This window comes from Bombina bombina, chromosome 5 (assembly GCF_027579735.1).
Source record: "Bombina bombina isolate aBomBom1 chromosome 5, aBomBom1.pri, whole genome shotgun sequence".
Lineage (NCBI taxonomy): Eukaryota > Metazoa > Chordata > Amphibia > Anura > Bombinatoridae > Bombina > Bombina bombina.
Window position 1 is genome coordinate 70,043,944 of NC_069503.1, and position 14,675 is coordinate 70,058,618.

At 37.3% G+C, this 14,675-nt stretch overlaps 1 protein-coding gene across 1 annotated transcript; it reads right to left on the minus strand.

The window, feature by feature from the left end:
• Window positions 1-261: 261 nt before the first annotated feature.
• LOC128661321 (gastrula zinc finger protein XlCGF8.2DB-like) lies at window positions 262-11,964 on the minus strand (the record flags this gene model as incomplete). The annotated part of the gene is made up of 2 exons (XM_053715590.1): window positions 262-330; window positions 11,008-11,964. Coding segments are annotated over 2 exons (1,026 nt in total), but the record flags the coding sequence as incomplete, so codon positions are not given.
• Window positions 11,965-14,675: the final 2,711 nt, after the last annotated feature.

Genomic DNA, 14,675 nt, shown 5'->3' on the forward strand with positions numbered 1-14,675 from the left:
TTGAGTGCCAATGTCATTTATACTGCAACTTAAAGACAGAAAATAGATTAAGGAACCTTTGAATCAGCAGCACAATCCTCTATATGCTCATGGAGGGTTTAATTAACGTCAGGGTGAAGGCAAACTCTTTCTCTTTACTGCAGTGTAACATGTGATGTTTCTTGTACTGCTTTATTGTTTTCTATATCTGGCAACACTCAGCCCTAAGTTACTTAACTCTAGCCGGTACCAGTATACTAGATGATTTCTGTTAAACAATACTTATGCATTGTTGCCAGTGCGCTGCTTGGGTATAGGGCCCATACTCAGGTAGTGTGTCTTGTTACTGAACTGAAGTTAATCAATGGTAGATAAAAACCCAAGACTTAACCTGTAAGTACAACAACTTTGCAGCAAAGGTAATTCTATATTGTTAACTATGAAGCTGCCGGTGGCCGGGGCAGCGGACCTTCTATAACTCTCTTGCTGCTGGTAATTCCTATATGTTAAGGTTAGAGAAATTTGTTCAGCCCTATTTACTCGCCTAGTACTAGTTTATGTCCAACTCTACTATCTTCTACTTTTTGTTTCTAGTTTGTTTCTATATTAATAGGCTCTGTCCCCCCCCCCCCCTTCAGGGGCTTATTTCTTAAGCTAAGGGACACAGATCCCATCTATGACCCCCTATAAACATCACAAGAGTCCTTCATTATAGTTATGGTTGATAAACCTCTCCCTAATATATGTATATGTTTATAGTCCTGAGGACCCAAAAAGGGCCCTATATGTTATATACCTAAAAAACCCGAGGTCAGTTTTTCTGTCTTTTGACCACACAGGAAGCATTACAATTTTTTACCCTATTTTTGACTATTTGTTCTCTAATACCTATTGTTTTTGCAATGTCAGTTCTCATTAATGATTCAAAATATGGTATGTCATGCTCAATGTATTAGCAGCAATATATACTTTTGACAATTGCCCTTACGGGTTAAGGGCCTATGTTTGTGGTTACTATGCTCTGTACTGTTTTATTATTTGCCTCAATAAAAATATAAAAAAAAAAAAAAAAAGAATGCTGAACTTCTACTCAGTAAAATGGTTCAGGCTAAACACGTTGCTGGGTGGAATGACAAATGAGAATTTGTATACAAAGAGCGTGTTGTGCCTGGGTCAAATAAACTCGATCTGGTGCGTGGTGTTACACAAAATAATAATGTTACAATTAGGAAGACACCACAAGGTTGGAATACATTTCTGAGTGCAATGGCTGAACTGAACATCCCATCGCGTGTTGTAGGTAATACAACAATCAGGGAAACCTTGATGGTTTGTTTAAAGATGTTAAATGAGAATTCAGCAACTAATGTTCAAACCCCTTCACAAGAAAGAGATGAGGGGGTCTTCTTTTTAAGGTCCAGCTCACTAAGCCCCCCTGGTCTAACAAGTCCTCATGGTTATTTACTACCTAAAAAAAGAACTGGTAGACTTATACTACCGACTACTTGGTTGAACATGTAAATAAATGATTGAGTTTTAAATTATTTTTTTTTCTTATTTTGTATTATCTTTGTAAGTTTGTTATTGTTTAAATGTTTTTTTCTCCATAATAAAACTATTGAAATTTGTATTTGTGTCTGTGTTAAAATTATTCTATTATTTAAACTATTAATCTGTAGTAATACATTACACAATTGGACTCTCTTAAACACAGGAGCCTAAAAAAATATCATGCGCACAAAATTACTTACTAAGGGGGCACACAAAGCGGTAATAATCAAGTTCTGACTTGCCCCTAGTACGGAATTCTGCACTGCGGGCAAGTTCCGAACATGTTTATTACCACTTTGTCATGCCCATATCCTTAGACATAAATAATTTAAAGCGTATTAAAAATATTCACTACAAAACCTATTGGATATTACATATACCACAGTAAAGTAAAAACATGCTCATTCATAAAACAATCATTCAATCAATAAAAATACATTTTATTTATACCGCAACTATATAATTACCATATCAAAATCATTGCAATCAATAAAAATACATTTAATTTATTACGCAACTATATCATTACCATATCAAAATCATTATCAATATTAAAAAGGGGCGGATTCTAGGGGCAGGAACATGGGCGGAGACTTGGACGGGATTTACATAAAAAGGGGTGTGGCACCTGTCAAATTAAGTTTGACTACATGTGTAGCTTCTTACTATTGCTGCCAGTTTCTCTGCAGCACTTGATTTATTAGTTAGATAGCAGTGGTGTACGTGCCGTAAAATGTTTAACTAACACAGCACACACACATAATGAAAGTTATATGGCTGGCAACTACAAGCAGGCAGAGGCTGGATAAGAAGAGGCATGCGGGGAGGGGAATTTAAAAAAACAACAACTGCACAGCAGGCTCCTTCACTGAGTGTGCTGATTACTGCAGTCAGAGCTAAACAACCCCAGGCTGGATTGCTAAAGTGCACGGCCACATTATGTAACCTTCAATTCAGACAAGTTCTTCCTTCTGTTCCACTTCATAACTGACTGTCTCTCTATATCCACAGACAGAGCACTTGCCGGTCATACCCCTAGCCCTCCACAGTACTGCACATTTGAGCCCGCACCTGCCCCGTCCCCCAGAAAAGTTCCCGGGCCCAAAAAAAACTTTTTTTTTTAAATGTAAAATAATATGCCTTGTCAATATTTTTTTTTTTTTTTAAAGCCTGGCCCCACATATTCAGTGCAGCAGCGGCCAAGTGCCATCTCCAAATTCTGCCGCAATAGGCACCGGCCTTGTTGGCCTATGTGTTAACACGCCCCTGATTTATACATGTGTTCCTATGGATCCTTATGTAAAAGTACTTACTTACCTAGGGTTAGCTTTCAACTAAGAATACCAAAAGAATACCAAAAGAAAAAAGCACATTTGTTGATAAAAGTAAATCAGAAAGTTGTTTAAAGTTACATGCCCTATCTGAATCATGAAAGTTTAATTTGGACTTTACTATCCCTTTAAATAATCTCGCCATTCCAGAGCTTTAGATATTCAACACCATAATGTTTGTTTGTTTTACAATGACTTAGATTTTTCTATGTAAATTTGATAACCTTATTTCTCCTCTCACATGCTGTACATAGGCACAGTTATCTGTTGTACTGAAGTGGTCCATATCTGTGTATTAGCTCTTGGGAACTTCATATCCTATATAATAAAAGGACAAGTATGTTTGTCAGAAGCTGTCATGCGCAGTGGAGACTGTGCAAGGACAAACATATCTGGCCTTTACCCGCAGCGCGAGACAGCTTCAGGTGCACACCCATAACTACACGTGCACACCCCTAAGTTCACATAATATTAACTTCCTAGCGCCTAGATTTAGAGTTTTGTCGGTAACGACCTGCGTAGCTAACGCTGGCTTTTTTCTGGCCGCACCTTTAAAATAACTCTGGTATTGAGAGTCCACAGAATGGCTGCGTTAGGCTCCAAAAGGGAGCGTACAGGCATATTTAACGCCACTCCAACTCTCGATACCAGAGTTGCTTACGGACACGGCCAGCCTCAAAAACGTGCTCGTGCACGATTCCCCCATAGGAAACAATGGGGCTGTTTGAGCTGAAAAAAAACCTAACACCTGCAAAAAAGCTGCGTTCAGCTCCTAACGCAGCCCCATTGTTGTCTATGGGGAAACACTTCCTACGTCTGCACCTAACACCCTAACATGTACCCCGAGTCTAAACACCCCTAACCTTACACTTATTAACCTCTAATCTGCCGCCCCCGCTATCGCTGACCCCTGCATATTATTTTTAACCCCTAATCTGCCGCTCCGTAAACCGCCGCTACTTACATTATCCCTATGTACCCCTAATCTGCTGCCCCTAACACCGCCGACCCCTATGTTATATTTATTAACCCCTAATCTGCCCCCCACAACGTCGACTCCACCTGCCTACACTTATTAACCCCTAATCTGCCGACCGGACCGCACCGCTATTATAATAAAGTTATTAACCCCTAATCCGCCTCACTAACCCTATAATAAATAGTATTAACCCCTAATCTGCCCTCCCTAACATCGCCGACACCTAACTTCAAACATTAACCCCTAATCTGCCGACTGGAGCTCACTGCTATTCTAATAAATGTATTAACCCCTAAAGCTAAGTCTAACCCTAACACTAACACCCCCCTAAATTAAATATAATTTAAATCTAACGAAATGAATTAACTCTTATTAAATAACTTATTCCTATTTAAAGCTAAATACTTACCTGTAAAATAAACCCTAATATAGCTACAATATAAATAATAATTACATTGTAGCTATTTTAGGATTAATATTTATTTTACAGGCAACTTTGTATTTATTTTAACTAGGTACAATAGTTATTAAATAGTTAAGAACTATTTAATAGTTACCTAGTTAAAATAATAACAAAATTACCTGTAAAATAAATCCTAACCTAAATTACAATTAAACCTAACACTACACTATCATTAAATTAATTAAATAAAATACCTACAATTATCTACAATTAAACCTAACACTACACTATCAATAAATTAATTAAATACAATTCCTACAAATAAATACAATTAAATAAACTAACTAAAGTACAAAAAATAAAAAAGAACTAAGTTACAAAAAATAAAAAAATATTTACAAACATTAGAAAAAATTACAACAATTTTAAACTAATTACACCTACTTTAAGCCCCCTAATAAAATAACAAAGACCCCCAAAATAAAAAAATGCCCTACCCTATTCTAAATTACAAAAGTTCAAAGCTCTTTTACCTTACCAGCCCTGAACAGGGCCCTTTGCGGGGCATGCCCCAAGAAATTCAGCTCTTTTGCCTGTAAAAAAACACATACAATACCCCCCCCCCAACATTACAACCCACCACCCACATACCCCTAATCTAACCCAAACCCCCCTTAAATAAACCTAACACTAAGCCCCTGACGGTTCCTTTAAGGGACGTCATCCAAGATGGCGTCCCTCGAATTCCGATTGGCTGATAGGATTCTATCAGCCAATCGGAATTAAGGTAGGAATATTCTGATTGGCTGATGGAATCAGCCAATCAGATTCAAGTTCAATCCGATTGGCTGATCCAATCAGCCAATCAGATTGAGCTTGCATTCTATTGGCTGTTCCGATCAGCCAATAGAATGCGAGCTCAATCTGATTGGCTGATCGGATCAGCCAATCGGATTGAACTTGATTCTGATTGGCTGATTCCATCAGCCAATCAGAATATTCCTACCTTAATTCCGATTGGCTGATAGAATCCTATCAGCCAATCGGAATTCGAGGGACGCCATCTTGGATGACGTCCCTTAAAGGAACCGTCATTCGTCGTCTAGTCGTCAGTTGAAGAGGATGTTCTGCGTCGGCTTGGAAGAAGATGGCTCCGCTCCGCTCCAGAAGAAAGAAGATTGAAGATGCGGCTTGATAGAAGACTTCATCCCGATGATGGACTTCCGACTTCAGCCCGATGATGGATTTCTTCAGCCGCCGCTTGGATCCAGACTTCAGCCCGAGGATGGACATCACTCTTCAGCCCCCCGCTTGGGCTTGGATCAAGACTCTGGACCGATCGGTGAACCCGGCGAGGTGAAGACAAGGTAGGAAGATCTTCAGGGGCTTAGTGTTAGGTTTATTTAAGGGGGGTTTGGGTTAGATTAGGGGTATGTGGGTGGTGGGTTGTAATGTTGGGTGGGGGTATTGTATGTGTTTTTTTACAGGCAAAAGAGCTGAATTTCTTGGGGCATGCCCCGGAAAGGGCCCTGTTCAGGGCTGGTAAGGTAAAAGAGCTTTTAACTTTTGTAATTTAGAATAGGGTAGGGCATTTTTTTATTTTGGGGGGCTTTGTTATTTTATTAGGGGGCTTAGAGTAGGTGTAATTAGTTTAAAATTGTTGTAAGATTTTTCTTATGTTTGTAAATATTTTTTTATTTTTTGTAACTTAGTTCTTTTTTATTTTTTGTACTTTAGTTAGTTTATTTAATTGTAGATAATTGTAGGTATTGTATTTAATTAATTTATTGATAGTGTAGTGTTAGGTTTAATTGTAGGTAATTGTAGGTATTTTATTTAATTAATTTATTGATAGTGTAGTGTTAGGTTTAATTGTAACTTAGGTTAGGATTTATTTTACAGGTAATTTTGTAATTATTTTAACTAGGTAACTATTAAATAGTTCTTAACTATTTAATAGCTATTGTACCTTGTTAAAATAATTACAAAGTTGCCTGTAAAATAAATATTAATCCTAAAATAGCTACAATGTAATTATAATTTATATTGTAGCTATATTAGGGTTTATTTTACAGGTAAGTATTTAGCTTTAAATAGGAATAAGTTATTTAATAAGAGTTAATTTATTTTGTTAGAATAAAATTATATTTAATTTAGGGGGGTGTTAGGGTTAGAATTAGCTTTAGGGGTTAAAAAATTTATTAGAATAGCGGTGAGCTCCGGTCGGCAGATTAGGGGTTAATTATTGTAGGTAGCTGGCGGCGACGTTGTGGGGGGCAGATTAGAGGTTAATAAATATAATATAGGGGTCGGCGGTGTTAGGGGCAGCAGATTAGGGGTACATAAGGATAACGTAGGTGGCGGCGCTTTGCGGTCGGCAGATTAGGGGTTAATTATTGTAGGTAGCTGGCGGCGACATTGTGGGGGGCAGATTAGAGGTTAATAAATATAATATAGGGGTCGGCGGTGTTAGGGGCAGCAGATTAGGGGTACATAAGGATAACGTAGGTGGCGGTCTGCAGATTAGGGGTTAAAAAAATTTAATCGAGTGGCGGCGATGTGGGGGGACCTCAGTTTAGGGGTACATAGGTAGTTTATGGGTGTTAGTGTACTTTAGAGCACAGTAATTAAGAGCTTTATGAACCGGCGTTAGCCCAGAAAGCTCTTAACTACTGACTTTTTTCTGCGGCTGGAGTTTTGTCGTTAGATTTCTAACGCTCACTTCAGACACGACTCTAAATACCGGAGTTAGGAAGATACCATTGAAAAGAAGGATACGCAATTGACGTAAGGGGATCTGCGGTATGGAAAAGTAGCGGCTAAAAAATGAGCGTTAGACCCTTTTTTGACTGACTCCAAATACCGGCGGTAGCCTAAAACCAGCGTTAGGAGCCTCTAACGCTGGTTTTCACGGCTACCGCCAAACTCTAAATCTAGGCCTAGGTTAACTCCATAACAAAGGATAGCAAAAGAACAAAGCAAATTAGATAATAGAAGTAAATAGGAAAGTTGGGTAAAATTGCTGCTCTATCTGAATTATCAGCGTTTAACTTTCACTGTCAGATTTGGCTTCTGTCTTTGATGATGTTTTCCTAATTACTCTGTGATATTGGGTTTTTAATTATACAAAAAAACACAAAATACTGGTCTGGATTACAATCACTTTTTATTTGCATGAAAAAACATTGTATATCATTATATAGTAAACAGCAGCATTACATGATATATGCACACAATGGTATAAATATACCTAACACTTGTGCTCTTGATACAAAGGGATTTATCAGACATAAGAGTGAAAACAGAGGAGCCAAAACATGGCCTAGTACAGCCACAACCAGAGACTTCAATTAGATCAAGAAAAAATGGATACTCTCAAAAGGAGCGCACCCTCTGGTGCTGATGGTACAGACTGGAGCCTCACAGTGGTCCAGCTCACTGGCGAAATCAGGCAGTCAGACAGGATCCTTAGAAAGAGTTGAATCAGAGTTCCTGGATGGACACAGAGTATACAACCATAGCCCAGTAACGTTTGATACAGGACAGGTAATAGGTAAGCAATTTCACTTACAAGATCCAGAGCACCTGCAGGTGCACTCACAGCAAGCTGGGACTTATCAGTCGCCCAGTAGACTGAATCCTCCAGGTGAAGACAGGAAATATCTCCAAATGCCAATAGCCACAGGTCCAGCCCAATTACATAAGAAAATAATCCCAATGGGAATAGCAAGTGTATACAGGGAGTGCAGAATTATTAGGCAAGTTGTATTTTTGAGGATTAATTTTATTATTGAACAACAACCATGTTCTCAATGAACCCAAAAAACTCATTAATATCAAAGCTGAATATTTTTGGAAGTAGTTTTTAGTTTTTTTTTAGTTTTAGCTATTTTAGGGGGATATCTGTGTGTGCAGGTGACTATTACTGTGCATAATTATTAGGCAACTTAACAAAAAACAAATATATACCCATTTCAATTATTGATTTTTACCAGTGAAACCAATATAACATCTCAACATTCACAAATATACATTTCTGACATTCAAAAACAAAACAAAAACAAATCAGTGACCAATATAGCCACCTTTCTTTGCAAGGACACTCAAAAGCCTGCCATCCATGGATTCTGTCAGTGTTTTGATCTGTTCACCATCAACATTGCGTGCAGCAGCAACCACAGCCTCCCAGACACTGTTCAGAGAGGTGTACTGTTTTCCCTCCTTGTAAATCTCACATTTGATGATGGACCACAGGTTCTCAATGGGGTTCAGATCAGGTGAACAAGGAGGCCATGTCATTAGATTTTCTTCTTTTATACCCTTTCTTGCCAGCCACGCTGTGGAGTACTTGGACGCGTGTGATGGAGCATTGTCCTGCATGAAAATCATGTTTTTCTTGAAGGATGCAGACTTCTTCCTGTACCACTGCTTGAAGAAGGTGTCTTCCAGAAACTGGCAGTAGGACTGGGAGTTGAGCTTGACTCCATCCTCAACCCGAAAAGGCCCCACAAGCTCATCTTTGATGATACCAGCCCAAACCAGTACTCCACCTCCACCTTGCTGGCGTCTGAGTCGGACTGGAGCTCTCTGCCCTTTACCAATCCAGCCACGGGCCCATCCATCTGGCCCATCAAGACTCACTCTCATTTCATCAGTCCATAAAACCTTAGAAAAATCAGTCTTGAGATATTTCTTGGCCCAGTCTTGACGTTTCAGCTTGTGTGTCTTGTTCAGTGGTGGTCGTCTTTCAGCCTTTCTTACCTTGGCCATGTCTCTGAGTATTGCACACCTTGTGCTTTTGGGCACTCCAGTGATGTTGCAGCTCTGAAATATGGCCAAACTGGTGGCAAGTGGCATCTTGGCAGCTGCACGCTTGACTTTTCTCAGTTCATGGGCAGTTATTTTGCGCCTTGGTTTTTCCACACGCTTCTTGTGACCCTGTTGACTATTTTGAATGAAACGCTTGATTGTTCGATGATCACGCTTCAGAAGCTTTGCAATTTTAAGAGTGCTGCATCCCTCTGCAAGATATCTCACTATTTTTGACTTTTCTGAGCCTGTCAAGTCCTTCTTTTGACCCATTTTGCCAAAGGAAAGGAAGTTGCCTAATAATTATGCACACCTGATATAGGGTGTTGATGTCATTAGACCACACCCCTTCTCATTACAGAGATGCACATCACCTAATATGCTTAATTGGTAGTAGGCTTTCGAGCCTATACAGCTTGGAGTAAGACAACATGCATAAAGAGGATGATGTGGTCAAAATACTCATTTGCCTAATAATTCTGCACTCCCTGTATAGATAAAAAACTTTTATTAAAAAGTGACGCGTTTCTCAGCTATCTCAGATCCGTTTCATCAGGCCAAAAAATATGTAACACATTAAAAAACAACTTGCTATATAACAAACAATGATCAGTGGACAAACAATCTGATAGGTCAAACAATTAAGACAATTAATTGCTGACAGCTGTATGCAAATGGGTTGGTATGGTGACGATCAACAACAGGCAGTTCAATGTAAGGTGTACAACATGTGTATATGATAAACATAGATCAAGATGTCTAGTTGGTGTCATATATAAAGAGAATATTGTTTGATACATGTTAACATATAAATAAAAATTATAGCATACAGGTATCACAAATTAGTAATATCATCCTATGACTGAGTGCTGCCTTGCTGTTCTTGTAATTACCTGCTTTGGGACTTTTTTCTTCACCATTCACATTGGACACTGTTTGGTATCTTATGGTATATAGTTTGACATTATTGTTTTTTGTTGATTTTACCATTATTGCTCTTGGCTCAGGAGGCGCCCCCTAAGGGTGTAGGTACACAGTCGTGTGTACCACACTCTTTGTATGTTGTATTTATCAGACATATAATGTTCCCTTTATATATATACAGTATGTGCTATTATCAGTTCTTGTGGCTTCTAACTAACATGAAAACATCTAACAGACATAATATCAAGTTACAGAACATGCCATACATATTACATACCCAGTATACATGTGGCTTATAGTAGCCATTTAAATGAAACTGATTATGATCACGTATGTACCGGTTACTGATATTGTGTCTCATTAAATAAAATCAGTTTCCCCTCAGTAATTCCTCTGGTATATAACATGTACAATGCTAAGCATCTATTGCTATAAGAAAAGGTTTATCCACATGATGTGCACATTAAATATATCTCCCAGATGTCAATCATTTGAGACTGATTCATAAAAATACTCTTTATTCTGTAAATGTAATTATTTCCTCCCTATGTAAATCAAACATACAACTCCTAACACTGGCATATTAATAAACAATACTGGGGGTTCTTTAATGGTGAATGGTTGTGTAAACTGGTCAGTATGAGGACATATTTGTATATTCCTGTGTGGTGTTTAGATTCTATCACATTGATATGAGAGAAACTGAGGTGCACATATATAGAGGAACAAAGGACAGCAGGAGAGCACTTCCAGTCTGGGGCTTTTATAACAGGAATTTATAAAGTATTATTTCCAATAGGATCCTTTTTGATGTTTCTATTTAAAGAGTTTTTCCTCTTTAGGATAATTGTAAAAAGGTTGTACACTGTGTATATAAAGTTTGTGTGTAAATATTTGGTGTTATGTGATACCTGACTTCAATAAAAACCTTTTTTCCACTTTCTAAACATGTGAAAGGTATTTTCCCTTGTGAATACTTTCATGAGTTTTCAGATTATTTATTTGTGTAAAACTTTTTCCGCACTCTGTACATGTGAAAGGCTCTTGTCTGAATCTTTTCTTGTGTGAATCTTTTCATGAGTTTTCAGATGACTCATTCGTGTAAAACGTTTTCCACACTCTGTACATGTGAAAGGCTTTTCCCCTGTGTGACTCCTTTCATGAGTTTTCAGATGATCCATTCGTGTAAAACTTTTTCCACAATCTGTACATGTGAAAGGCTTTTCTCCTGTGTGAATCCTTTCATGAGTTTTCAGATAATCCATTCGTGTAAAACTTTTTCCACACTCTGTACATGTGAAAGGCTTTTCCCCTGTGTGAATCTTTTTATGAGTTTTCAGATTATCCATTAGTGTAAAACTTTTTCCACACTCTGTACATGTAAACGGCTTTTCCCCTGTGTGAATCCTTTCATGTTTTTTCAGATCACTCTTTCGTATAAAACTTTTTCCACACTCTGTACATGTGAACGGCTTTTCTCCTGTGTGAATCCTTTCATGAGTTTTCAGATTATCCATTAGTGTAAAACTTTTTCCACACTCTGCACATGTGAATGGCTTTTCCCCTGTATGAGTCCTTTCATGAGTTTTCAGATTATCCATTTGTGTAAAACTTTTTCCACACTCTGTACATGTGAATGGCTTTTCCCCTGTGTGAATCCTTTCATGCTTTTTCAGATCACTCTTTTGTATAAAACGTTTTCCACACTCTGTACATGTGAAAGGCTTTTCCTCTGTGTGACTCCTTTCATGAGTTTTCAGATTAACCATTTGTGTAAAACTTTTTCCACACTCTGTACATGTGAACGGTTTTTCCCCTGTGTGACTCCTTTCATGCTTTTTCAGATTACTCTTTTGTGGAAAACTTTTTCCACACTCTGTACATGTGAAAGGCTTTCCTCCTTTGTGAATCTTTTTATGAGTTTTCAGATGATCCATTTGTGTGAAACATTTGCCGCACTCAGTATATGTGTGTGGTTTCTTACCTGTGTGAATTTTGTGGTGTTCTAGTAGATGAGACTTCCATCTAAAGCTTTTCTCACATTCTGTAGATTTGAAAGGTTTCTCCTTTGTATGAATCATTTGGCTAGACTGTAGACTTTTCCCTTCTTTAATATGTTTTGAAAACTCAGAAAATGTGTGTGGTTTATCCTCTGGGATAATAATTTCACTAGATAAGTCATAAATGTTGTCATCTTGTTTGATGACTAAATTACTCTCTGTACATAATGATTGCTGCCCAGTTCCTGCTGATTCACCATCTTCTTTAAATATCTGCTGTGATATCCCCAATGTTTATGAATAGTCATTGGTGTCTAAGACTATTGGAGTTTGCGATATCATTCTGATGCTTCCTATAGTGAAGGATGGATATGAACTATTCACATGTTTGTCTACATGAAAAGAAATGGAATAAAGAAAAATAAGAATGTTTATTCTTTATAATATAATCCATCTAAATAAAAAAAAAATTATACTTGAAAATATCTTCAGTTTTGTATTTTTCAATTTATTTACCTGTAAATCATAAATTAAAAAAGCATGACATAGAACATCTGTATTGTGGGCAAGAGAGGTGGCATCTACCATCCTCATTTAACATTGCACCAGCAACAGCACATACAGCCCTGTTGGGTGAGAACATGATGTCTTAATCATCACAGACTAATAATTAGTGTGAGATATTTTAAGAGGATAAAGAAGCAGTGACCTTGTGATAATCTTTAGCTTTCAACTGTGGTTGTTCTATTTATATAAACAGACAAAAACTTTATTAGTTTAATAATACTTACGGTAAAATTAAGCACACAAATCAGTGGTTGTTCTAGGGTGGGGAACACTCACTGGGGGAGTTGTGGGTGTTCCACACATGGGAACAAGCTAGGCTTAAAGGGCCATGATACCCAAATGTTGAAACACCTGAAAGTGCTGCCGCATAGCTGTAAAAAGCTGACAGGGAAATATCAACTGAACATCTCTATGTAAAAAAGAAAGATATTTTACCTCAAAATGTCATAAGTATTCACATCCCATTGTAAAGGGCTTTAAGCAGCAAACCAGGGAGTGAGCATTGTGCACACTCATCTTATTTCCCTATTCAGTTTAAATAAGTTTACTATGAAAACTCATGAGAGCTAAGTGAAGTCTTATGAGATCACAATAAAAGAGTTCATGACCTCAGCACTGCTGATGCTGATTGGCTGCAGTTGTTAGACATGGTCTGTCTAAAAGGACAGAGGGGGGGGAGTAGTATTTTTTACCCTCCTCCTCGGCCCAATGGGAGTTGCTCCTTCTTTATAACGTCACTGACACAAATGTACTTAAAGATGCAGATATAAATATAATAGTTTATATTTGTTTAATGAGTGATCTATTCTATTTTCCCAGTAATTAAAGTCAGCATAATATCTATTTTGCTCACCTAACACATATGAGTTCATGCTGATAACAGGTTCCAATGTCTGTGCTCAGGAAGAAGGTTCCCTTATTCACTCCAGTTACATCAATACCTGATATCTCTCAGTGCTCTGGCCGTGTCTGTAAAAAGTATATTAAATGGTTTAGACAGATAATAATAAATAATTGTTCTGATTAACTGTACGTATGGTATAATTAAAGGCACACATAACAATTCATGTGATACAGATCAGCTGATTAGGTTATTACATATGTGCTATTGATTCAGCACAAGCATTTAGTACAGTTAGCTCTGTGGGTGCTATAATTACCCCTTAAATATGAATCTTCCCAGATCTATACAACATAACGGTAGAAAATCTATTTAAGTGGGGCCCTATAGCAACTTTACAAATATATTATAATCTTTGTTTTCTATCATTTATATGAAACAATATTTTCTCCTGAAGGAAATATTAAATATCAGTTGTTTAAATATAAGTTAAATTGGATACTGCAGTATTGGTATTTTACTTCCTACTAATTCTCACTGTCAGACATTTTGTTATGTGCTCCACCCCCAGTCCTTTAACTTCTCTTGGTCAATACTTAGTTCTCTAAAATCACATTGCAATGGGGTATGGGAGAGATAGGCACTAAAAAGTTAATTTCAATTATTTTCTTGGATAGAGTTAAGAAAATAAAGAATGTGTGTTTACATAGAGTGATAATATAAAGAGATATGTTCTTTTGGCAAATTCAGTGCATTTAAAAGGACCATAAAATATAGAATTACAAAACCACAGATGCATAATAAAAATACAATGCAATAAAACGTACTATGAATTTAAAAAGAGCAATAGATTGTTTTCTGATAAATGTAGTTCTGCACCTGTACCATGTGACAGCTATCAGCCAATAACAGACTCCTGTACTATGTGACAGCTATCAGCCAATAACAGACTCATATTTTTATATAATGTGATCTCCTGCATATGCTAAGTAGGAGCCGGTGCCTCGGGTCATTTAAAGGCTGTGTACAATTTAATAATGAAAATAAATTACAAACAGCAAACAGTTATTTCACATAAAAATAAAGCTAAAGGTGAAATTTCCCATACACTTTATACTATTTTATACACCGGTAAAACAAGTCATTAGAAACACATTAAAGGGACAGCAAAGTCACAATTACACTTTTATTATTCAAATTTAAACAACTTTCTAATTTCCTTCTATTATCAAATCTGCTTTATTCTCTTAGGGACCTTTGTGACAAAGCAAATAATGCACTATGGTGCGCT